The sequence below is a fragment of the Carassius gibelio genome, chromosome B9 (genome assembly GCF_023724105.1).
Source record: "Carassius gibelio isolate Cgi1373 ecotype wild population from Czech Republic chromosome B9, carGib1.2-hapl.c, whole genome shotgun sequence".
NCBI lineage: Eukaryota > Metazoa > Chordata > Actinopteri > Cypriniformes > Cyprinidae > Carassius > Carassius gibelio.
This window is the reverse complement of record NC_068404.1, coordinates 16,695,959-16,719,807: the sequence shown is the minus strand read 5'-3', so window position 1 is coordinate 16,719,807 and position 23,849 is coordinate 16,695,959. Positions and strand designations below refer to the sequence as shown.

The window sequence follows — 23,849 nt, the reverse complement described above, 5'->3', positions numbered from 1 at the left end:
CACATTTATGAAAACATCCTTATCTTAAAATAGCTTAACTTTCGGTTAAAATCTACCTCTTCTATATAGCTGACTTTGCATGAATGCCAGCTTGGGAATACTGTCATAGTGCCAGTCTCTTCTACATTCACTCTGTATACTGAACAACTGTTTTACCTGTTTTTTTCAGAGCAAAATGAATGAAGTTATGGAAAGTGAACAGTGGATGTGTTTAAAAAGCAGGGTATGGTAGAAAATCCAAACTAGTTATAGTTAAAGGCTGCATGTGACTATCAAAAGTGAAGTTAGGGGTGCATTGATGAAAAGATGAGATTTTAAATGGGGAATGGAGACTCAGTACCAATAGGCAGACGGTTACCTTACTCCACATGCCAGAGTTGTACATCGCAACAAGAATGTCAGGACGGAGCAGCTCATTGCAGCCACTCTTAAGTAACTCCTTGGCCTTGAATTTATATTTTCCCTGTCCATTGAGAAAACACACAGATGCACATATCATGCCACGAGTGAAGACAGAGACGGAAATTGGCTCCTGAAGTCCAGGTAGAGTTGCTCAGTTCCAAACTGTGTACTCCAGATAAGGGATATCAAAAGAGTAGCCATTACTCATGACCCAACACCCAAACTGTTCAGATGAAGCAGTATCTGGAGCACACAAATTTGGTCCAGAAGCAGACACCTAAATCAAGGGAGAGAAAGAGACACAATCGAGAGACACGGAAGCCATGCGACAGAGCCATCCAGTGGATCGGAGACGACCTCATGCTCGGGCCCCTGTGGCAGGCGATGGACCCGTAGTGGGCGGCTGGAGCAGGTGGCTTTACCTGACTCATCTTGCTGACCTCCTTAGCCAAGATGTTTCTAGGATCATCTACAACTACGGTGTACTTATCCTTAGACTTCTCATAGCTGGCACGGTAGGACCTCTGCTCAGGATTTCAAAACAGTAGTTAAAGACAACCGCCTCGAGAGCAGTAAAGATGAGCACTCATTCAGAGGAGAAAATACATCATAACAGGTCAACTCAAAGTGAAATCTTAGTTAATATATGACTTAAAGGGAAAAGAAATACATACAGTATGAACATAACAGACATCAAACTGAGAGGGTAATATACGTACATGTTGTAATAGTTTACCTTTAAAGCTATACCCATTACAGAGGCAGTGGAAGAGAAACAGATCATGTTATGTAAGCATTCACTTTGTATTTTTCTTGCTTTTCTATTATTCTCATTGCCATTAATATACCATTGTATTATGAAATGTAGTCATGCGTTCATTGACTTACATCATTGATCAAGAGTGAAGCATTCTTGACAGCCTCAAAGAATGGTGTGTCACATGTGTATCTGAAGTTGGCTCTGTTCTTCTCATAAGATGCTTTGTAGAGTCTCTGTTAACAAAAACCAGCAGAACAGAGTAAGTGGAGGCTTTGTTATATACCATATTACTGATTCAATTAGTAGAAATGAGTAGAATTGTGTTTTTTCTTTACTTCGCTGTAGAGGGCTTTGTTGTGTTCAGCCTGCACCATCTCAGGTGTGTCCCACACGTAGCAACCGATGCCCTTGATCCAGTCCAGATCCTCTTTGTATTTGATCTAAAATGGATAAGAACATGTGAGAGTATTTAAACAGCAACATGAGTTTCTTTCAATGATGCCGTAAGCTGTCAAATCACAGAAACAAGAAGGACGTTTTGTTTTACTCACGTCACTGATGCAGTCCCTCACAATCCTGCTGTGGAAGAACTCAGGGCGGTCAGGGATAGACTTCCAGGTGCCCAAAGTGCTGATGTACTTCTCCCTGTATTTGACCTGTAAAAGGAATGAGCGAGTGAGTGACAGGATTTCTTGAAAAAATCATATTCATGTCTTTAAGTCTTTAAGTTTACTGACCTCACTGATGTCATCTCTGACCCTCTTGGCACAGAGAATATCCAGGGCGTCCTTGTCAGCGTGGTAGTGACCCTTAGACAGCTCAAAGGTCTCCTTGTAGCGCAACTAAAGAGGAATGATGTTGATTTTTTAGAGGGGCTCTATTACTGATATCAAACAGTCCAATAAAGCAAGCAATAAGGCATATGGTTGACTTACATCACTGGCATTGAGGTAGGCTTTCTTGGAACGAACCAGGATCGGTGTGTCATGGATGGGAGTATACTTGTGCTTCATCTTCTCATACTGTTCCTTGTACTTTTTCTAAAGATGATACAATAGAAGAATTACAGGCTTGTCTGCATACATACATGCTATTTAATACTTAAAATAGCTCAACTTACCTCACTGTACACCACTTTCATGGAACGGGCATGATCCAAGATGGGAGTGTGTGATTCTGGGGTGAAGAAGGCCCTCTCCTTGGATGCCAGATCAATGTACTTGAACTGTGCAGAGTCATAATATTTTGTATGGTGAATATCTACTTTTCTCCAGTGAATTGAGAAAATCTACCAGGTAAGAAATTTGAATATTTCTTACAAGTAATGGAATGCTGTTTTGCATTATATTTGTTGAAAGAAAAATATATAAAATAAATATTTCTGTGCCCATGACAATAAGATAATTTACAGTAGCTATTTTTCTGTGCTTGGGAATTGTTTTTGTCAGTTATGTTGGAAGGGCCAGACTGTCATTTGTAAAATTTACCATGAAACCATTATTTCTTAATTCTACACATTATAACAAGTCATTATTTAGCTTAATTGCGATAAGGGCTGAAAGTGACTTACATGGTTAGTCAGACTCTGTGCCCACTTGGCTCTCTTAATTTCCAGGGCATCCACAGTAGTGGCACATTTTGTCTTTTCTTTATTGCCCTCAGCTCGGTACACAATCTGTGGAAGGGAAAAACAGATAAAGAGAAATGTAAGAACGTATATAGGCTTTAAAACAGGAGTGCGATGTCAGGCCTGAGGCCGATATAAAATCACTCACATTACTCATGTGGGTCTTAAGTTCAGTCACACGCTTGTACTCTGGTGTGTCCAGGACTACACTGAAGTTGGAGAAGTTCTTCTTAGCATCAACCTCATATGATTTCTAGTAAAAATTTTGAAAATCCTGATTAGTACCAGAAATCATCAAAATGAACCATTATGAGTGAAATATGATCTGCATAACAAGTGAATGAATAATTACCTTGAACTTGGTGATCTCGCGGATTCGGACCATCTCAGGAGAGTCCGCCATAAAGCAGCCAATGCCTCTCAGCCAATGCAAATCCTCTTTATATTTTAGCTGCAGAAGATATAAACACAGTTAACATACCTGCAAATGTCAAGGCGGGAAATGCTATGCATGCATCTCTTGCAGTATACCACAGTGAATTTGGGTGCATGTAGTACGGGTGACACCTACATCGCTGTTGAGCTCGTTGACATGGAAGCAGTGCATCAGCTCTGGGGTGATGGGCATGGGCAGGAGAGTTCCTCTGCTGTTATAGTACTTCTCCTTATAGCACAGCTGTAGGGAAATGAACCATTATTACATCAAATAATTCTGTGGGTGTAGCATGTGAGACAGAATGCATGTTTTATAATAAATACATACATCACTGATGGCTTGTTGAGTGGCCTTAACCTGCCGGATCTCAGGTGTGTCATACTCAGAGTGGATCTTGTCCTTTTCCTTCTCATATTTCTCACGATACAGTCGCTATGATAAAAAGAAACCTAGCTAATATCCCTGTTTGTGATAAAGTTTACATTTCAAAAGTGGAACGCGTTATATTTATCTTGGACTTACTTGGTTGGTGACCTTGTTAGTCTTTCTTACAGAGGCAAAGTTGATATCTTCAGGACCTAGTTTGTAGCCTCTGGCTTTCATCAGCTCATAGGCTTCCTTGTACTTCATCTACAGACATTGGGACATCAGATGAGATACATTCATAACTTATAATCACTTTTTTTATTTTGTAAACTGAGGTGTTCTCATACATTGCTGGTGATGATGTTGTTGGCCTTGGCCTGTTTGTTTAGGGGAGTGTCGTAGGGCAGAGAATAACCAGTGGGCATAAACATCTTATTGGCCTCTTTGTAGAAGTTCTGAAAGAAATAATGGAAGTGATGTGAAGCATATATCAACGGAGAGATCAGTATACACTCTTATGTATTGGTAAGAGGCATCATACGTCGCTCTGGATGTAGTTAGCTTGACGGGCCCTTTCAGTGTCGACGGTCACAGCAGGAGCGGTGTTTTTACCCATGACGTTTGTGACGTAGTCATGACGGTAGTTAAGCTGTTGATAGAAATTTTATTAATTAGAAGGTTCTGCTTCAATCAAATTGCAGTAAAAGCCCTTTAATGTAAGCTGATTCATGTTTTTCATGAGATACCTCGCTCAAGTTCTTAGCGCTCAGCTTGCAGGTTTCATAGACGGGGGTATCCGTGACCACAGTGTAGTTCTTGAAATGCTCGATTCCCTTAGCTCTGTAAAGATTCTGAAAGAGAACAGCACACAGGAAAAGAAGACAACATGAGAGAGGATGGAGAAGGAGGAGTAAACTGACAGAAAATGAAATGAGGCTTACTTCGCTCTGCAGCTTCATAGATTGCTTACAACGAAGAATCTCAGGAGTGTCCCAAGCATAGCAGCCAATACCCTTCAACCAGTTGAGGTCATCTTTGTAGAAGATCTGAAACGAGATGCAAGTGAAGGCTACAGCTACCAAGAGACCTAAAACCAGTGAGCAATCTGACTTAAAACAGTGTAACCTAACTTGCTTGGCATTTGCAAATGACAGTACACAACAATTTGAAGCGTGTTTGGAGGTGCAGGTATAACTCACGTCGCTCAGTTGCTCGTTGACCTTGCGGGCTTGCACGTACACCTGCATGTCAGGCAGGCAGATCCACTGGTGCAGATATTTACGGTAGTTGACTCCGCTGACAGTCTTCTGAGTATTGCGTGCGGATATGATGTCGAGCATGTCGTGAGGTATGTGGATTTTTGCCTTAGTCTTCTCATATTTGTCTTTGTACAAGCGCTAATGGAAAAAGATAAAGAAATTTCAATTATTTTGACCTTTAGCAAGTTACAAAACCGGACCTCAGCTGATGCTTTACTCACATCCAGAACCAGTTTTCCAGCTTTGATACATCTTGCAGTAGCAGGGTCATCCTCAAGACACTTAGGCAGGCTGTACAGGGTCTTGAACTTCTCATAATCTGCCTTGTATTTAACCTAAAGGAACCAACGAAGGTGTAATGTCCATTATGGTTAGGACAATCAGATTCAATGGAAGCAAGAATTGGAGAAGAGACTGGTGAAGAGACTCACATTGCTCAGGACAACCTTCTGTTGTTTGGCATGGACTAAGGCATGGGAATCGTGAGGGATGCTGTAGCTCTTGGCCTTGATCTTGTCCCAAGCTGCAGAATAGGCTTTCTATATGTACACAAAGAGATTTCAGAAACTGGGACAACAAATTAAACCAGTAACTCAGCATTTTAGAGGTTTTCATGCAGGCTTACAGTGCTGTAGATCTCCTTCAGGTTAAAGCATCTTGCGTAGTCACAGGTGTCCAGAACAGTGGTGTAAATGTGTTTCTCCTTATGATAGGCCTCTCTGTAGGTCAACTGTGGATAAAACACAACATACGCAGCATATTACCAAGTGAACTCAAAAGTACTGTGCTCTTAATAATACTTAAGTATTTGAGTGAGCAATTCATGGGAGATTATGGGAGTTCTAACCTCGCTTGCCCAAGTGTGGCCCAGAACAGCAGTCACATATACAGGTGTGTCTGTCACAATGGAGTAGTTGTTCCATTCCTTCTTGCCTTCTGCCTTATATTTAATCTGTGTGGAAACAAACATTAAACCTTTAAACAGGTGGAAACATAATGTCTCTTCATCGTCAATGGCTAGATGAGTTGCAAAAACGTTACTCACATCACTCTGAAGCTCGTATGACTTCTTGGCACGCACAATCTCAGGAGTATCCCAGGCGTAACAGCCAACGCCCTTCATCCAGTTCAGGTCCTCTTTGTAGAACACCTGCCAGGAAGATATTAGTCAAACGAAGCCATCCAAAAAACCCAACCCAGTTTAAATATCACTGTAATCATAACCTACATCACTCAAGATCTCATTGGCCTTGCGTGCACGGATGGAATCGCTCTGATCAGGGTGGCATGTCCACTGGTGCAGGTGTGTACGGTATAGAACATCGCTCAGGATTTCTTGGCATTTCTTGGCAACCACGTGGCTGATCATATCAGCAGGAATGTGGAGCTTAGTTTTGGTTTCATTGTAGGCTTTGTGGTAGTCTCTCTGTAGGACAGATCCAAAAAGTCTGGTTAATGATGAATTAAAATATAAACGAACAGCAACCTTAGGACTAAGGCATAGTAATAATAAAAACAACTCACCAGATTCTTCATTTTCTCCATTTGGCCAGAGCGAGCCACCTCAGGGAAGTCAACCATTGTTGAAGCCATGTAGTGTCCTTTGGCTTTCTCATGAGCATCAAGGTACTTACACTGCAGTATTTTAACACATGAAACAATTGTTGACATCACTTAAAAAAAACAGTTTTTAACAGTGTTTGAAGCAACAAAAAAAGAAAAAGAAAAAAAATGGGTATCATTTTTGATACTTACATTACTGACAATGTCTCTGGTCCTCTTGGCTTGTTGTACTGGTATATATTCATGATTCAGCTGGTAGCTAGTGGCTTTGCTCTTATCCCAGTTGGCTTTGTACAATTTCTAGAATAACAACAGCAAAAAACATTCTAAATGGAATGTATCCCATAAATAAAACACAAATACAAACAAAAAAGTCTGGAATGGGCATTGTTACCTCACTGATCATCTTTGCGAAATCTCTAGAGTGAGCCAGCTGTGGTGTATCCTCCGATCCGATGTAGTGGCCCTTCTCCAGGTTAAATGATTCTTTGTACTTCAGCTGATTAACAACAGAAGTATTGAGGTAATAGATAAGTTAACCTCTTCACACCAGTTTTGCCCTACGAAAATGCCCAAATCTGTGACACACTTACATCACTGAGGTTAAAGGCGTTAACCTTTGCAAGAAGAACCTCAGGGCGATCCACAACGTGGGTAAATTTGGCAAAGTTTTCCTTGGCATCCTTCTTGTAGAGTCTCTGCATGGGGAAAAGAAACAGGCATCATTGTAAGACAATAGAGATTTGTATTATAAGTGAGAATTTGTGGGAAAAAAACTGTCAAATTCACCTCATTCATAATTTCCTGGGCTTTTCGGACTTTGACATGATCCACAGAATCAGCAGCCACCCATCCACAACCACGTAACCATTCCAGATCGGCTTTGTAGATGTTCTGGAGGAAGAGTATTATATTAAATTCAAAGCATTAAAATCAGCTGTCTTATAAAACAAACAAAACTTTTGTTCATTCTCATTTTTGAATAAACAGGAAGAGTTTTGATTTAAACACCTCTTTAACCAATACTTACGTCACTGGCTAAGTCATATGTTTTACGGGCCTGAATGACATCATTCTGATCAGGCAAGCATGTCCACTGGTGCAGGCGAGTTCTGTAGTTATCATCATTGACTTGGATCTGGCACTTCTTTGCATGTTCAAATGCCAGCATGTCCACTGGAAGGTTGAACTTAGTTTTGGACTTGTTGAAGTCTTTCTTGTAGAGAGCATCACTAGCAATCCTAGCTGAGTTCAAGGCCAGCATGAGCAGAGGATCATCCTGGACGCTCAGGGCTCCAATGTGATGACCAACTTGTTTACGGTAACCAGCCTTGTACTTGTACTGCAAAAAAGAGGATAATTTATATTTTAAAATATATATACAGTATATATTTAAAGTTAAATGGGTATAGTTTTATATATTAACTTACATCACTCTGTACTTTACTGGTCTGGATGCATTGTTTAATTGGAACTGCATCTCCGGGCATGAAGTATGATGTGGCCTTGGTCTTGTTCCAGTTTTTAGTGTAGAAGTGCTACAATTGGTGTTTAAAATGGCTTTTCTGTTAGTACACACCTTTAAACAATCATTACAGAAAACATTTATTTCTCAAAAAGAAAATAGCATTACCGGGTGGTACATTTTGGAAACTTCCCTGGCTGTAGCCAAAACTGGAGAGTCTGTCAGTGTGTATTTAATCTTGTCCTGGTGCCAGGCTTCACGGTACTTAGCCTGAGAAGAAAAAATGAAAGGGATATTTAGAGAACAGTCATATATGAAAACCACACATGAAACTATACTACTAATTAAAACTAAAATATTTATATATTATGTAGAAATGATTAGACAGTGCTTTTATCCAAAGCAACTTACAATTTCAGGTTTGTTAAAAGCTAGATTAGGTAACAAATGCCTTGGTTTAAGGTTGTATTTAATCACATGTTTTAAGTGTGCCCTGAAATTCTCCTACTATACATTCACTATTACTAAGGAAATTAAATAATATGGCTTGTAAACCAAAATTTTATTTTATAATTTTAACATGTATGGAAACTGCTTAAAAATAACCTTATAATAATGTCTGATAATCTCTTTTCATGCAATTACAGTTTTGTATGACTGGATGATTGTGTAATATATGGCTTCTTGCTTACCTCATTGAGCACATCAGCAGCATTTTTAGAGCGCACAAAGTCAATTCTTTCAATTGGTGTTGTATATTTCTGCTCATCCAGTTTCACACGGTAGCCTCTCTGTGAATAAGAACAAAATTAAAAATCATTACATATGTGTATAATTGGTAGAAATAATTTATTAAGTACCTCTACTGGTAGAAGCAATTAAAATATACAGTGCCAAATGACTTACATCAGCCAGAACCTTTTGGGCATTCCTCACTTTGATAACTTCAACAGACTCATGGGGAATCCATCCACATCCCCTGATCCACTCCAAGTCAGCCTTGTACACAGCCTAAACATCACAAATTATCAAATGAAACAATGTCTTGCACTCTATTTTGTAAAAAATAAAATAAAATAAAAGAAATCAAAGCTCAACTTACATCACTACGCAGATCATAGACCTTCCTGGCCTGGACAACGTCATTGGAGTCAGGCAAGCAGGTCCAGTTGTGCAGGTAGGTTCTGTAGTTGGCATCATTGACCTGGATTTGGCACTTCTTGGCCAGTTCAAGAGACAGCAGGTCCGCTGGGAGGTTAAACTTGGTCTTGGACTTGTTGAAGTCCTTCTTGTAGAGAGCATCACTAGCAATCTTAGCTGAGTTCAAGGCCAGCATGATCAAGGGATCATCATGGACACTGAGTGCTCCAATGTGATGACCGACTTGCTTACGATAACCAGCCTTGTACTTGTACTGCATTTAAAAGATGATTAAATGGGTTGTAAGCATTACTCTTAAATAGCAGAAAGGGGATTAAAAAGCCCAAATGTAAGATCTTTCACAATATAAAAGAGATTCAGAAAACAGACAGATAAAACATGACTTTGTAATAGCTTACGTCACTGGCTATATCTCTGGATGCCTTAGCCTTGATCACGGACACAGCATCCTCTTTGATTTGGTATGCCTTCGCCTTTGTAACATCCCAGTCTTTGGTATACATTTTCTGCAACAGGACAAAAAGATGGAAATTTAAAACATAACAATTTAATAGCATAACAAGCTCACAAAACAGAAATGATTTTAGTAATACTCAGCAATGAAACTTTTCTTACATTGCTGATAGCAATGGCATTGGCTCTGGACAACTCGATGGCAGGTGTATTTGGCATGATGTGGACAGATGTCTTATCTTTCTCCCATGCTTCTCTGTATTTTTTCTATAATTCAAAAAAAAAAAAAAAAATAAGATTAAGAACACATTGTTGCAAAAATAAAGACAGCTATAACATTCATTTTGCACAATTTTTTACATTTCTAATTAACTGTAAATATAATTATAATTATTATAATAACAGTTATAATAATTATGTTTCTTTCAAAAACAGAAATTTTGACTAGTAATTCACTGCAATTAAAATAAAAAATTGTTTCACCCGATGTTTGTGCTATTAGTTTCTATGCTTGTTAGAGCAACTGTCTTCAACCTCACAAGGTAAATTTAAACAACATTTGAGTACCAATGATAAAGAAAGGCAATAATCTTACATCGCTGAGGATGTCAGCATTTTGCTTGGCTAGGACAATAACAGGCAGGTCCACAGCACTGGTGAACTTGACTGTGCTGGGATGCTGGCGGTACAGATTCTCATTAAGGATAGCCTGAGCATTCTTGGCTTTGATGACGTCAATGGATCCTTGCGGCATCCAGCCACATCCACGGATCCATTCAAGATCAGCTCTGTACACAGCCTAGTTTGAAAGTTTGCAAAAAAAAGGGTATTTATGTAGTTACATTAAAAAGCCTTTGTAAACAGCACAGTGTGTCAAACAAGGCATACAGTATACATACATCACTCTGAAGATCGTAGACCTTCCTGGCCTGGACGACGTCATTGGAGTCAGGCAGGCAGGTCCAGTTGTGCAGGTAGGTTCTGTAGTTGGCATCATTGACTTGGATCTGGCACTTCTTGGCCAACTCAATAGTCAGCAGGTCCACTGGGAGGTTGAACTTGGTCTTGGACTTGTTGAAGTCTTTCTTGTAGAGAAGATCACTAGCAATCTTGCCAGAGTTCAATGCCAGCATGATCAAGGGATCATCATGGATGCTGAGGGCTCCAATGTGGTGCCCTTGCTGCTTCCTGTATCCAGCTTTGTACTTGTACTGTAAGGTTTTAATACATAAAAGAAATTTGAGCATTATCGCTTAACAGTGTGTGCTTAATTTATTAGATAAGATCCACACTGAGGCTTACATCACTAATGATGTCTCTGGAGGCCTTGGCAGATTTCACTGCGACAGCATCCTTAGGCAGGAAGTAGCCCTTACTAAGGCTGTCCTCATAGTCTTGACGGTAATATTTCTGCAAAGAACACGATGAAGCAACACATACCGATTTAACAGGATTGAAAACTAAACTAGTGTGCGTTTATGTCTGATTTGTTGGTCACTATAAAGCTGTACTTACGATGCTTGTGTTGAGTCTGTTTTGTTTGCCAAGAACAATCTCAGGTGTGTCTGGCATGACGTGGATATGAATCTTCTCCTTATTCCAGGCATCAACATATGCACTCTGCAATGCAATAGCAATGAAGACAAAAGTTAGACACATTCACCTCTGGTCTCCAAAATCTCAGTCCGTATGAAAACAGTGATTTCAAACAGCAATTTATTTTGACCTTTTACAAAGATTAGTAACATTTTCTAGGAAAATAATACCTTGTCCATGATCTTGGCATTAGCTTGGGCAAGAGCAAAAGGTACGGCATCTGTCTTGCTTGTATACTTGAAGTTGCTTGGATGCTGTCGGTACTTCCTTTCATTCAGAATCTCAGCAGCCTTTTTAGCCTTCTCTACATCAACTGAACCTATGGGTACCCATCCTGTACCTCTGATCCATTCCATATCAGCCTTATACACAGCCTGATGGCAGAAAATACATGAGAAACAGTAAAACAATGCTGGCAGTAGTATAGGGTAGGTCTATTTCTTATGGTTAAACATTCGAAATCCACAGAAATACTGAATGAAGCATGTCTACATGTAGCATACTCACATCACTCTGAAGATCGTAGACCTTCCTGGCCTGGACGACGTCATTTGAGTCAGGCAAGCAGGTCCAGTTGTGCAGGTAGGTTCTGTAGTTGGCATCATTGACCTGGATCTGGCACTTCTTGGCCAACTCAATAGTCAGCAGGTCCACTGGGAGGTGGAACTTGGTCTTGGACTTGTTGAAGTCTTTCTTGTAGAGAGCGTCACTAGCAATCTTAGCTGAGTTCAAGGCCAGCATGATCAAGGGATCATCATGGACACTGAGGGCCCCAATGTGATGGCCAACTTGCTTACGATAACCAGCCTTGTACTTGTACTGTGAAAAATCAATTTAAACATTCTGATCAGTAAACAGTAATCACATGCTGGGTCCAGTAAGGAAGGAAAACTTACATTACTAACAATGGCACATTATGCTTTAGTGTTAAAGATGGCTCCTATTTCTATTTATGCAATCAAATATAAAATGCACCAGTGAGCTTGTATTATAAGCAAATGTTAAGATGGTATATACTCACATCACTAATAATGTCTCTGGATGCTTTAGCAGCTTTGATGGCGACAGCGTCAGATTTGAGGTCATAGCCTTTCCTGAAGATTTCTTCAACTGCTTGTCTGTACAGTTTCTGAAAACAACATTTTTATTATTATAATTTTTAAGTTAAATAATAAATAGGAATAATCTTGGAAATCAAACAGAATGCATGAATTTGAGATTTTTAGTTTATCAATTAAACAAATATATAACGAAGAAAGAACAATCATTCAGAAGTGATACTTACCCTACTATTGTTCATTGCATTAGCACTTGAGAGCACAATCTCTGGGGTATCAGCAGGGATATGGATTTTGACCTTGTCGCTCTCCCATGCTGCATGGTATTGACGCTAAAATAAAAAAAAATAAAAAAGGTTTTAGTGACAATTTCAATACTGGTAAAACATCCTGCAATGAATCAAAATGAACATGAAAATAATAATTTATACAAAGTAATATATATTTAAACTTGTCACAAAATTGTTCTACAGAGAATTTTGTTGACAGTTACTGTAAATTGGATTCTCGTCATGTAACTTTTTTTATCCTACTAACCTGATCCATAATTTGGGCATTTGTCTTAGCAAGCACCAAAGGCATGGACTGCATGTCTTGTGTATATTTAAATGTGTCTGGTTTCTGTCGGTAGAGTCGATCACTAAGGATCTCAGCTGCTTTCTTTGCTTTCAGGACATCAATCGAGCCAATTGGGACCCATCCTACACCGGTCATAAACTCCATGTCTGCCTTGTACACAGCCTGAGGTGGAGAAGAAATATAACTTTTCAGAACTACACAGTTCATATACAATTAAAAATTCTGAATCAGTACAAATATTAAAATAACATTTTATTTTTACAAACTTACATCGCTACGCAGATCATACACTTTTCTGGCCTGGACGACATCATTGGAGTCGGGAAGGCAGGTCCAGTTGTGCAGGTAGGTTCTGTAGTTGGCATCATTGACCTGGATCTGGCACTTCTTGGCCAACTCAATAGTCAGCAGGTCCACTGGGAGGTGGAACTTGGTCTTGGACTTGTTGAAGTCTTTCTTGTAAAGAGCATCACTAGCAATCTTAGCTGAGTTCAAGGCCAGCATGAGCAGAGGATCATCCTGGACGCTCAGGGCTCCAATGTGATGACCGACTTGCTTACGATAACCAGCCTTGTACTTGTACTAAAAAATGTAAAGATTTTCAGAAGGTAATTGTGCACAGTAAAGTATGTATGACACAAACTATGTTCTAATAAGTACTCACATCACTGATGATATCCCTGGAAGCCTTAGCTGCTTTGATAGCAATAGCATCACCACGCAAATCATAGCCCTTCTTCTTAGATTCTTCGTTGGCAAGTTTATATCTTTTCTAAAAATAGAAAATATTTTACAAAGAGTGTTGTTACTACAGATTTAAAGAGTTTTTAGTGGGAAAAAAAGAAACATTTTCAGACATATACATACCTCACTGTAGTTTATATTGTTCTGCTTTGCCAACAGAACTTCCATGCAGTCAGGCATAACATGGATTTTGGTTTTATCCTTGTCCCAGGCTTCAGTGTAAAGTTTCTATAATAGTTGAATAAAATTAGATGTCAAATGTTCAAACCTTTAAGCTATTTGTGACAGTTCTTGTGTTGAAAAACCTACTGAGCAGATTTACCTTGTTAATATTAGAAGCATTATTTTTAGATAAAACTATTGGCATGTCTTCAGTTGTAAGTGTGAACTTGAAGTTGCTTGGGTGTTGGCGGTACTTCCTTTCACTCAGGATTTCTCCAGCCTTTTTCACTTTCTCAACATCCACTGAACCAATGGGAACCCATCCGATTCCTTGAAGCCATTTCAGATCAGCCTTGTACACCGCCTAAATGGTCATGCAAAGAATAATGAAAAATTCTAAATAACTATAAAAAGAAACAATAAAAGTCAAAAAGACTTTCATCAGACTTACGTCACTCTGGAGGTCATAGACTTGTTTGGCCTGGACGACATCATTGGAGTCAGGCAGGCAGGTCCAGTTGTGCAGGTAGGTTCTGTAGTTGGCATCATTGACTTGGATCTGGCACTTCTTGGCCAACTCAATAGTCAGCAGGTCCACTGGGAGGTGAAACTTGGTCTTGGACTTGTTGAAGTCTTTCTTGTAGAGAGCGTCACTAGCAATCCTAGCTGAGTTCAAGGCCAGCATGATCAGAGGATCATCCTGGACGCTCAGGGCTCCAATGTGATGACCGACTTGCTTACGATAACCAGTCTTGTACTTGTACTACAGTTGAAGGATTAAAGAACAGTATGGGTGGATAAAATTCAAAATAAGCATTTTGTCACATTATGGACCATGAACTATACGACTATGAATGAAAAACAAAAGAAGAGAGCACTCACATCACTGATAATATCCCGAGAGGCTTTAGCTGCTTTAATAGAAATGGCATCACCACGCATGTCATAGCCTTTCTTCTTGGCCTCCTCATTGGCAAGCTTGTATTGTTTCTGGAGTAGGATTAAGTAGAAAAAGAAATGTGAGGGAAAAACAAATATAACTTTCCATGTTCAAATTGAGACTTTAAATGAATGACCCACCACACTGTAGTTAGCTTTGTTCTGTTTAGCTAGCACAATCTCCATTGTATCTGGCATGACGTGGACCTTGGTTTTATCCTTTTCCCAAGCATCAACATAGCTTTTCTATAATGTAAGGAAAAATAAAAATAAACGTATATATGCTTATTATCTTTACAAATTACATTGGGAAAGAGAAGAAAATTATGCTTTTGATCAAAGCAGGCTACCTTGTTCATGATGTTTGCATTGGCTTTGGCCAAGGCCAGTGGCATGTCTTCAGTTGTGCAAGTGAACTTGAAGTTGCTTGGGTGCTGGCGATACTTCCTTTCACTTAGGATTTCTCCAGCCTTTTTCACTTTTTCAACATCAACCGAACCAATGGGAACCCATCCGAGACCTTGAAGCCATTTTAAATCAGCTCTGTACACAGCCTGAGAGCAAAAATATCTTAAAAATTAGCATTAAGTAGTGAACCGATATGTCTCTATAAACTGGGTATTTGAAACATGGAGATCTTACTTCTCAAATATTGAATAAAGCATGTCTACATGTAGCATACTTACATCACTCTGGAGGTCATAGACTTGTCTGGCCTGGACAACGTCATTGGAGTCAGGCAGGCAGGTCCAGTTGTGCAGGTGAGTTCTGTAGTTGGCATCATTCACTTGGATCTGGCACTTCTTGGCCAACTCGAGAGACAGCAGGTCCACTGGGAGGTGGAACTTGGTCTTGGACTTGTTAAAGTCCTTCTTGTAGAGAGCATCACTAGCAATCTTAGCTGAGTTCAAGGCCAGCATGAGCAGAGGATCATCTTGGACGCTCAGAGCTCCAATGTGATGACCGACTTGCTTACGATAACCAGCCTTGTACTTGTACTGTTTAAAAGAAAGAACAGTTTAAGACATCAGTTAGTTCAATGGTATATTTTGTTACATTTTTTTATGCAATAACTCAAAATACTCACATCACTAGCAATGTCCCTGGAGGCCTTAGCTGCTTTGATGGGGATGGCATCATTTCGCATGTCATATCCCTTCTTTTTAGCTTCCTCATTTGCAAGCTTGTATAATTTCTTTAAAGAAAAAAGATCAGTTATTTTATTTAAAACATAAAAGAAAGAAAATAATGTATTAATTATTAACCAAGAACATCTATTATGCACCACTAAGAGGCCAATGTTGTGTCATACTTACCACACTGTAGTTGGCCTTGTTTTGTTTTGCGAGTAGAATGTCCATAGCATCAGGCATAATATGGATCTTTGTCTTGTCTTTGTTCCATGCATCAACATATAGTTGCTGTCAAGTAAAATTATGACATTTAAAAAAAAAAAAATTAAAATAGATGTAATAAAATGTAATTAGAAAACTATGCATATGTTTTATCAGTTCAGAAGTTACCTTGTTCATGACATCGTTATTGGCTTTAGCCAAGGCTATTGGCATGTCTTGAGTTGACATGGTGTATTTAAAGTTGCTTGGGTGCTGACGGTACTTCTTTTCACTTAGGATTTCTCCAGCCTTTTTCACTTTCTCAACATCCACTGAACCAATGGGGACCCATCCGAGACCTTGAAGCCATTTCAGATCAGCCTTGTAAACAGCCTAAAAGCATACACATATATGGAAAGAATGCCTGTTAGCGACTCCATAGTTTATTCATCAGTATCTTGCTTTTTCAACATCAAGAAGACAACAGAGAACCAAGCAATTCATCTTTTTTATAATATACTAGCTAAAAAATAACAGAAAGTCAATTCAATTAAGATACAGAAATTGATCGATTAATAATGCTTCCCAAGCTGAATAACACGTACATCACTCTGAAGGTCATAGACTTGTTTGGCCTGGACAACATCATTGGAGTCAGGCAGGCAGGTCCAGTTGTGCAGGTGAGTTCTGTAGTTGGCATCATTGACTTGGATCTGGCACTTCTTGGCCAGCTCAATAGTCAGCAGGTCCACTGGGAGGTGGAACTTGGTTTTGGACTTGTTGAAGTCTTTCTTGTAGAGAGCATCACTAGCAATCTTTGCTGAGTTCAAGGCCAACATGAGCAGAGGATCATCTTGGATGCTCAGTGCTCCAATGTGATGACCAACTTGCTTACGATAACCAGTCTTGTACTTATACTACAAAAAATATAATATTCTCAGTTTTGCAAATGACAGAATATCCTCAATGAGACATAAACTGCTTATTCAGTTTGTTGTGCTTACGTCACTAGCAATGTCCCTGGAGGCTTTGGCTGCAATTATAGATATGGCATCATTGCGCAAATCATAACCCTTCTTCTTGGCCAGTTCATTGGCAAGTTTATATTGTTTCTGCAGAGTAAATGAGAAAAAAAATATTTGAACAAACCTTGGCAACAGCAGAATCTCAATTCAAACAAATGCTCATAACTCTTAATCTATAAACAGTGTGACACAGGGTTAATATCTAGAATATTTGCTTAAAAGTAAAAAAAGAATACTCTTAAATACAACTGAATACTCAAATCTAAATTTGAAATACTGACCTCACTATAGATGACTTTGTTTTGCTTTGCAAGAACCACATCCATTGCATCTGGCATGATATGAACTTTAGTTTTATCATTGTTCCAGGCTTCAGCATATTTTGACTGTCAGAATGAAGAGAGAATTAAGCATCAAAACTGATGTCACAAATAATATTTTAGATAGTTTCATATTGGTCTAGATATCAAATGTAAATATACCTTGTTCATTATTTCATTATTGGCTTTGGCCAATACCAGTGGCATGTCTTCAGTTGAACAAGTAAACTTAAAGTTGCTTGGGTGCTGACGATACTTCTTTTCACTTAGGATTTCTCCAGCCTTTTTCACTTTCTCAACATCAATCGAACCAATGGGAACCCATCCGGTACCTTGAAGCCACTTCAGATCGGCCTTATACACCGCCTGAGAACAGACATGTATGGAAAGAGTGCTTGCAAGCTTGATAAGGATGGGTAATCAACCTTATTTATATATTTACAAAGCTGCAGTAAAATCAGACTTACGTCACTCTGGAGGTCATAGACTTGTTTGGCCTGGACGACATCATTGGAGTCAGGCAGGCAGGTCCAGTTGTGCAGGTAGGTTCTGTAGTTGGCATCATTGACCTGGATCTGGTTCTTCTTGGCCAACTCAAAAGCTATCATGTCCACTGGAAGGTTGAACTTAGTTTTGGACTTGTTGAAGTCTTTCTTGTAGAGAGCATCACTAGCAATCCTAGCTGAGTTCAAGGCCAGCATGAGCAAAGGATCATCCTGGATGCTTAGGGCTCCAATGTGATGTCCGACTTGCTTACGATAACCAGTCTTGTACTTGTACTGTTTAAAGTCCATTAAAATATCCATTACATTTTGATAAGTACACAGTAATTAAAAACTGGGTCCAATAAGAAAAAAAAAACTTACATTACTAGCAATGGCACATGATGCTTTTGCAGCTTGAATTGGGATGGCGTCAGCACGTAGATCGTAACCCTTTTTCTTTGACAGTTCATTGGCAAGTTTGTATAGTTTCTAAAGAAGAATATGAAAAGATGATTTAAATGCTGTGACTTAATGACAATCACTGTTTGCAGGAATCTGGCAGCATCACTAACCTCACTGTAGTTAAGTTTATTTTGTCGAGCAAGAGCCACTTCCATTGAATCAGGCATAATGTGAATCTTGGTTTTGTCCTGTTCCCAGGCTGCAGTATACTTTTGCTGAAGGAAGAATGAATGGGTCCATTTTTTATTATTCTGAAACATTTAGTCTAATTTAACTATTAATTATGTGTCTCTAAAAAGAAAGTCATTTGACCAAATCTAATAATCAAGATAATAAAAAGCAAAGCTCACGGTCAAGTAAAAAATGGTTTCAACTTTCACCTTGTTTTTGATTTCATTGTTGGCCGAGGCTAGGACCAGATCCATGGAATCCATGTCTTTAGTGAACTTGAAGTTACTAGGATGTGTGCGGTACAGTTTCTCGCTGCCTATCCGGCTAGCAGTCTTCGCTTTCTCCACATCCAGAGATCCAATGGGAACCCATCCAATTCCTCTGATGTAACTGTTATATTCAGATTTGTAGACGTTCTGCAAAATCGGAGAGGATCAATATACAATCTAACTGAAAAAGAATATAATTTTATAAAAAATCAAAACATTTAAAATACAACGTCACAATCTGGACTCACATCACTTGCGATCGCCTGCATGTTACGGGCCAGCTCTAGGTTCATGGCATCAGGTAGAACTTTATAATGTGTAATGATATGCCGATATCCAGCAAAAGTTTGAGCAGCTGTAGCCTGCTTAGCATGAACAACACTCAACATGTCCACAGGTGTATGGTACTTCAGTTTGGACTTGTGATAATCCTTCTTGTAGAGTTTATCACTCTGAATCCTAGCGACCTCCATGTAGTGCACCAGCAAGGGGTCGTCCTGGAGACTACGGAAGCCAACATGATGTCCTCTTGCTTTGTTGTACTCCTTTTTGTATTTGTACTGTAATGAGAATTTGTAGAAGTCAGAAATGGTAATATCTGGATGGCACTAGTGACAGAAACATTTGATAATCTATTTGAGTAACTCACATCACTGGCAATGTTTGTGGAGGCCCTAGCTGCAACCACTGATACAGCATCTGCCTTGAGGTCATGACCTTTCTTCTTCAGGGCTTCCAGTCCTGCTTTGTAGGCTTTCTGTATTCAAAACAGCACAAGTTATACATGTTATTAATGCTTTTAATGGGATTTTTAGTGACTCTTTACAAAAGCTACACTGCTTCATTGGTAGGTGACAAAATATTTGAGTTTATTGTTTTATCAAATAAATCACTGATAAATTCACTCAACTGGTAATTTCAAACAGACTGAATGATTCAGAATCTCTACTGTTCAGACACATGCAACAAGTTCTGATTCTGCTCTGAGAACCATGCTCACTGGTGGATAAAAAGCTGTGAATATTTTGTCTACAATGTATGTTACTCAATAAGTACTACTTGTTAAAATATTCTTGTAAAAAAAACTTAATATTCTGCAAATACATAGAATACACCTACCTCACTGATGTTGATTGCATTAGCCTTTGCAAGAACGATTTCAGGACTGTCAGGCATAATATGGATATTTATCTTGTCCTTGTTCCAGGCGTCCGTGTATGCTTGCTAAAATAAAAAAACATATTAAAAACATTATTTATTGATCAGGCTAGGCAAATTATCCATTAAAAATGTCATCAATTACAGATGCACATACAGTACATCTTAGATATTTTGGATCATTACTATAATGGTTTATTAAAAAGTGTAATCTACCTTGTCCATGATCTTATTATTGGCACTAGCCAATGCGAGGTCCATAGAATCCATAAGTTTGTGGAACTTGTAGTTGGAGGGGTGAGTGCGGTAGCTGTGTTCACTCAGGATCCTTCCTCCAACCTTTGCAGTCTCTACAGCCAGTGAACCAATGGGCACCCAACCCATACCCTTAACGGTGTCATTGTACTCACTCTTGTACTCAACCTAGGAGACAAAAATTATACAGTTAAATCCTACTTTAATACTTCACTCCAACAGGTTATGAGCTACCCCGTCCATATAGGATGTGTTGATCTAAAAGAGGATGGACTTACATCACTGGAGCTGACGTTCATGGAGCGAGCTAACGCCAGGTTCATGGCATCAGGCAGCAGGGTGTAATGATGAAAATGTTGCTTGTATCCTGCATTTGTCTGAACCTTTGAGGCAGTTTTGGCTTGTACAACACTCAACATGTCCACAGGGGTATGGTATTTCAGCTTAGACTTGTGGTAATCCTTCTTGTAGTTCCTCTCGCTCTGTATCTTAGCCACTTCCATGTAGTGCACCAGCAAGGGGTCGTCCTGGAGGCTACGGAAGCCAACATGGTGGCCTTTCGCTTTCTCATATGCCAGTTTATACTTGTACTGTTATGGCAGAAACATGGATTTATCAGAAAAGATTAATGATTTTGCAAACATATATTAGAAAGTACTAAGAAGAAAATGGATAGGATAATAGGATATTTACATTGCTAGCAATATTCCTGCCTGCTTTGGCAGCCACGATTGAGATAGCATCTGGTTTGAGGTCATAGCCTTTCTTATTCATTTCCTCAAGGCCAGCTTTGTAGAGTTTCTGGAAATACACAGAAAAGGCAATGGAATATAGCACACTGGACTTTTTAAGTTTTTTGCTTTGATTGTTAATTAGGATCTTTTGAATGAATGCAATAATTAGTCTTACCTGGCTCATGTTCAATGCATTGGCCTTGGCCAGGACAATATCAGGACTGTCAGGCATCACATGAATCTTGAGCTTGTCCTTTTCCCAGGCAGCATGATAGGATTTCTGCAACCAAAAGCATTTAAATTTTCATATATTGACATTTAATTTTAAACCAGTCAAACCGATGAAAACACCCTCAATCCAGACTTGCCTTGTCCATGATCTTATTATTGGCACTAGCCAATGCGAGGTCCATAGAATCCATAAGTTTGTGGAACTTGTAGTTGGAGGGGTGAGTGCGGTAGTTGTGTTCACTCAGGATCCTCCCTCCAACCTTTGCAGTCTCTACAGCCAGTGAACCAATGGGCACCCAACCCATACCCTTAACGGTGTCGTTGTACTCACTCTTGTACTCAACCTGGGAGACAACAAAGGTAACGTTTAATACCTTTGTTAAACCCATGGTACCCCCTCTAAATGGGATGTGAAGATCTAAAAGAGGATGGACTTACGTCACTGGAGCTGATGTTCATGGAGCGAGCTAACGCCAGGTTCATGGCATCAGGCAGCAGGGTGTAATGATGGAAATGCTGCTTGTAACCTGCATATGTCTGAACCTTTGAGGCAGTTTTGGCTTGCACAACACTCAACATGTCCACAGGTGTATGGTACTTCAGCTTGATCTTGTGGTAATCCTTTTTGTAGTTCTTTTCGCTTTGCATCTTAGCCACCTCCATGTAGTGCACCAGCAAGGGGTCGTCCTGGAGACTACGGAAGCCAACATGGTGGCCTTTTGCTTTCTCATATGCTTTTTTGTATTGGTACTGTGATCAAAAAACAGTGGATTCTAATCAGCCCAGTACATTCATTGAGAAAATGCAATTTATTTTTATTTATTTATTTTTGATACTGCTGAACAGGACCTTTAGCATTTTAATGCAAGATACATTTTACACTTACGTTGCTGGCAATGTGTCTTCCTTGTTTAGCAGCAACAATGGAAATAGCATCAGCTTTCATGTCATAGCCTTTAGCAATGTCCACAAGCCACTGTGCCTTGTAGCGTGACTATAAAATAAGAGGTTTTTAACATATACATTATTTTAGTGTTTCATTGGTAATAATAATATTAACAATAATAAATACAGTAGACATGAGCTAATAAATGAACCAATATCAACACAGGATCATATTAACATGTGTTTCTCATTTATTTAATTTAGATTTAAATTCTTTTTGTACTCACCTCACTCACAGTCTGGGCATTATATTTGGCCTGCAGGAACTCTGGGGCATCAGCTGGTAGATTGTACGTGTGCATAAACTTCTCTCCAGAGGCTTTATAGGCAGCCTAAAATGAAATGAAAAGCAAACAAGACCCATAAATCAGTTTTAGATCATCATTATGGTTATCATTCACAATCAATTATTGAAGTATACTTACTTTATTTTGTAGTTTTGTGTTGTTCATGGCCAAAACCATGTTCATCTGATCTGTCAGACTGGTAAATTTGAGCGTACCGGGGTGAATTCTGTAGGACCTCTCATCAAGGGCTTTATTGGCAGCCTTGACCTTCTGAACATCAATAGAACCGATGGGAACCCAGCCTGCTCCTCTGAAGACGTTGTTGAAATCTGATTTGTACAAATTCTATGGATAAAATGGGATCTGTTAATCATTTTGTTAAAACAGCAATCATCCTAAGTTTAAGTATAGTCATAGCCTTATTTAGTTTTGCTCACATCACTCTGGATCTCCATCATGTTGCGAGTCAGTTCCACGTTCATGGCATCAGGCAGCAGGGTGTAATGATGGAAATGCTGCTTGTATCCTGCATTTGTCTGAACTTTTGAGGCATTTTTGGCCTGCACAACACTCAACATGTCCACAGGGGTATGGTACTTCAGCTTAGACTTGTGATAATCCTTTTTGTAGTTCTTTTCGCTTTGCATCTTAGCCACCTCCATGTAGTGTACCAGCAAGGGGTCGTCCTGGAGGCTACGGAAGCCAACATGGTGACCTCTTGCCTTCTGATAAGCAAGCTTATACTTGTACTATAAAAAAAACACAACACAGTTGCATATAAGTCAACAATGCACTCCAACAATTAAATTCGAAATAAATTAAATGTAAGCTTGCTTACATCACTTGCAATATCCCTAGAGGATTTCGCAGCAACAATAGGAATGGCATCATGCTTCATGTGATGACCTTTCAGAAGATCCTTCTTGTGTGCGTAGGTATAGTATTTCTACAAAGGCAAAAGAAAACACAAGCTTCCACTTGAACTTGATACTTTTAACCATCTCATTGTCATATACAGTATAATATATGCAGCATTCTTACATTGCTGATATTGACAGCGTTGTATTTGGCTTGCAGAAGCTCTGGTGCATCAGCAGGGAGATGGTAAGTGTGCATGAACTTCTCACCACTGGCTTTGTACAGCCTCTGGAAAACAAAATTGACATGATTCAGAAAGTAAACATAAATGAAATATATTTAACCTTCATTATGGACATTCATCATGGACACCAAACAACAGCATGCAATGGTCCCTCACATCGCTTAGCTGCTGTGCATTCAGTTTGGCTTGTTCCATGACTGGGGTTTCCAGAACACTGGTGAACTTGATAGTGTCTGGGTGCTGCCTGTACTTCTTCTCATTGAGAGCTGCAGCAGCAGTCTTTGCCCTTTCCACATCCAGAGAACCGATGGGGATCCAGCCTGTCCCCTTTACATAGTTATCATAGTCCTGTTTATACTGGACCTAATTGAATTAAACAGGGCATATTAGTTAACATATTTACAGAAATACAAACTTTAACACATCGTTTATACTATATTATTTATATAACATATATCTATCAGAAATCATACTACAGGTAATAAGCTTGTGGAAAGTGTG

The 23,849-nt window shown here is 39.3% G+C and overlaps 1 protein-coding gene across 50 annotated transcripts in view; it reads right to left on the bottom strand.

The window, feature by feature from the left end:
* Nucleotides 1-23,849, bottom strand: part of LOC127964319 (nebulin-like) — a 55,699-nt gene that overhangs the window by 17,547 nt on the left and 14,303 nt on the right. For 11 of the 50 annotated variants that reach the window (XM_052564452.1, XM_052564451.1, XM_052564455.1 and 8 more), the window contains 82 exons: nucleotides 23,505-23,711; nucleotides 23,288-23,392; nucleotides 23,085-23,192; nucleotides 22,684-22,995; nucleotides 22,385-22,591; nucleotides 22,187-22,291; nucleotides 21,901-22,008; nucleotides 21,453-21,764; nucleotides 21,152-21,358; nucleotides 20,959-21,063; nucleotides 20,743-20,850; nucleotides 20,328-20,639; nucleotides 20,011-20,217; nucleotides 19,756-19,860; nucleotides 19,286-19,393; nucleotides 18,885-19,196; nucleotides 18,577-18,783; nucleotides 18,307-18,411; nucleotides 18,116-18,223; nucleotides 17,717-18,028; nucleotides 17,412-17,615; nucleotides 17,211-17,315; nucleotides 16,909-17,016; nucleotides 16,510-16,821; nucleotides 16,094-16,297; nucleotides 15,887-15,991; nucleotides 15,658-15,765; nucleotides 15,257-15,568; nucleotides 14,921-15,124; nucleotides 14,712-14,816; nucleotides 14,514-14,621; nucleotides 14,083-14,394; nucleotides 13,792-13,995; nucleotides 13,593-13,697; nucleotides 13,390-13,497; nucleotides 12,996-13,307; nucleotides 12,684-12,887; nucleotides 12,374-12,478; nucleotides 12,110-12,217; nucleotides 11,596-11,907; nucleotides 11,259-11,462; nucleotides 11,008-11,112; nucleotides 10,795-10,902; nucleotides 10,392-10,703; nucleotides 10,088-10,291; nucleotides 9,655-9,759; nucleotides 9,438-9,545; nucleotides 8,981-9,292; nucleotides 8,785-8,889; nucleotides 8,571-8,669; nucleotides 8,047-8,148; nucleotides 7,844-7,951; nucleotides 7,444-7,755; nucleotides 7,203-7,307; nucleotides 7,007-7,111; nucleotides 6,808-6,912; nucleotides 6,606-6,713; nucleotides 6,375-6,485; nucleotides 6,079-6,276; nucleotides 5,896-6,000; nucleotides 5,698-5,802; nucleotides 5,476-5,580; nucleotides 5,282-5,389; nucleotides 5,072-5,185; nucleotides 4,791-4,988; nucleotides 4,533-4,637; nucleotides 4,338-4,442; nucleotides 4,133-4,240; nucleotides 3,939-4,046; nucleotides 3,748-3,855; nucleotides 3,553-3,657; nucleotides 3,361-3,465; nucleotides 3,142-3,240; nucleotides 2,938-3,042; nucleotides 2,733-2,837; nucleotides 2,283-2,387; nucleotides 2,098-2,202; nucleotides 1,900-2,004; nucleotides 1,714-1,818; nucleotides 1,498-1,602; nucleotides 1,291-1,395; nucleotides 825-926 (listed from right to left, as the gene is read on the bottom strand). In XM_052564452.1, coding sequence (XP_052420412.1) covers nucleotides 825-926; nucleotides 1,291-1,395; nucleotides 1,498-1,602; nucleotides 1,714-1,818; nucleotides 1,900-2,004; nucleotides 2,098-2,202; nucleotides 2,283-2,387; nucleotides 2,733-2,837; nucleotides 2,938-3,042; nucleotides 3,142-3,240; nucleotides 3,361-3,465; nucleotides 3,553-3,657; nucleotides 3,748-3,855; nucleotides 3,939-4,046; nucleotides 4,133-4,240; nucleotides 4,338-4,442; nucleotides 4,533-4,637; nucleotides 4,791-4,988; nucleotides 5,072-5,185; nucleotides 5,282-5,389; nucleotides 5,476-5,580; nucleotides 5,698-5,802; nucleotides 5,896-6,000; nucleotides 6,079-6,276; nucleotides 6,375-6,485; nucleotides 6,606-6,713; nucleotides 6,808-6,912; nucleotides 7,007-7,111; nucleotides 7,203-7,307; nucleotides 7,444-7,755; nucleotides 7,844-7,951; nucleotides 8,047-8,148; nucleotides 8,571-8,669; nucleotides 8,785-8,889; nucleotides 8,981-9,292; nucleotides 9,438-9,545; nucleotides 9,655-9,759; nucleotides 10,088-10,291; nucleotides 10,392-10,703; nucleotides 10,795-10,902; nucleotides 11,008-11,112; nucleotides 11,259-11,462; nucleotides 11,596-11,907; nucleotides 12,110-12,217; nucleotides 12,374-12,478; nucleotides 12,684-12,887; nucleotides 12,996-13,307; nucleotides 13,390-13,497; nucleotides 13,593-13,697; nucleotides 13,792-13,995; nucleotides 14,083-14,394; nucleotides 14,514-14,621; nucleotides 14,712-14,816; nucleotides 14,921-15,124; nucleotides 15,257-15,568; nucleotides 15,658-15,765; nucleotides 15,887-15,991; nucleotides 16,094-16,297; nucleotides 16,510-16,821; nucleotides 16,909-17,016; nucleotides 17,211-17,315; nucleotides 17,412-17,615; nucleotides 17,717-18,028; nucleotides 18,116-18,223; nucleotides 18,307-18,411; nucleotides 18,577-18,783; nucleotides 18,885-19,196; nucleotides 19,286-19,393; nucleotides 19,756-19,860; nucleotides 20,011-20,217; nucleotides 20,328-20,639; nucleotides 20,743-20,850; nucleotides 20,959-21,063; nucleotides 21,152-21,358; nucleotides 21,453-21,764; nucleotides 21,901-22,008; nucleotides 22,187-22,291; nucleotides 22,385-22,591; nucleotides 22,684-22,995; nucleotides 23,085-23,192; nucleotides 23,288-23,392; nucleotides 23,505-23,711 — 12,741 coding nt within the window. The remainder of the gene's footprint in view (nucleotides 1-824; nucleotides 927-1,290; nucleotides 1,396-1,497; nucleotides 1,603-1,713; nucleotides 1,819-1,899; nucleotides 2,005-2,097; nucleotides 2,203-2,282; nucleotides 2,388-2,732; nucleotides 2,838-2,937; nucleotides 3,043-3,141; nucleotides 3,241-3,360; nucleotides 3,466-3,552; nucleotides 3,658-3,747; nucleotides 3,856-3,938; nucleotides 4,047-4,132; nucleotides 4,241-4,337; nucleotides 4,443-4,532; nucleotides 4,638-4,790; nucleotides 4,989-5,071; nucleotides 5,186-5,281; nucleotides 5,390-5,475; nucleotides 5,581-5,697; nucleotides 5,803-5,895; nucleotides 6,001-6,078; nucleotides 6,277-6,374; nucleotides 6,486-6,605; nucleotides 6,714-6,807; nucleotides 6,913-7,006; nucleotides 7,112-7,202; nucleotides 7,308-7,443; nucleotides 7,756-7,843; nucleotides 7,952-8,046; nucleotides 8,149-8,570; nucleotides 8,670-8,784; nucleotides 8,890-8,980; nucleotides 9,293-9,437; nucleotides 9,546-9,654; nucleotides 9,760-10,087; nucleotides 10,292-10,391; nucleotides 10,704-10,794; nucleotides 10,903-11,007; nucleotides 11,113-11,258; nucleotides 11,463-11,595; nucleotides 11,908-12,109; nucleotides 12,218-12,373; nucleotides 12,479-12,683; nucleotides 12,888-12,995; nucleotides 13,308-13,389; nucleotides 13,498-13,592; nucleotides 13,698-13,791; nucleotides 13,996-14,082; nucleotides 14,395-14,513; nucleotides 14,622-14,711; nucleotides 14,817-14,920; nucleotides 15,125-15,256; nucleotides 15,569-15,657; nucleotides 15,766-15,886; nucleotides 15,992-16,093; nucleotides 16,298-16,509; nucleotides 16,822-16,908; nucleotides 17,017-17,210; nucleotides 17,316-17,411; nucleotides 17,616-17,716; nucleotides 18,029-18,115; nucleotides 18,224-18,306; nucleotides 18,412-18,576; nucleotides 18,784-18,884; nucleotides 19,197-19,285; nucleotides 19,394-19,755; nucleotides 19,861-20,010; nucleotides 20,218-20,327; nucleotides 20,640-20,742; nucleotides 20,851-20,958; nucleotides 21,064-21,151; nucleotides 21,359-21,452; nucleotides 21,765-21,900; nucleotides 22,009-22,186; nucleotides 22,292-22,384; nucleotides 22,592-22,683; nucleotides 22,996-23,084; nucleotides 23,193-23,287; nucleotides 23,393-23,504; nucleotides 23,712-23,849) is intronic. The other 39 variants (XM_052564467.1, XM_052564466.1, XM_052564468.1 and 36 more) reach the window with 39 other exon arrangements.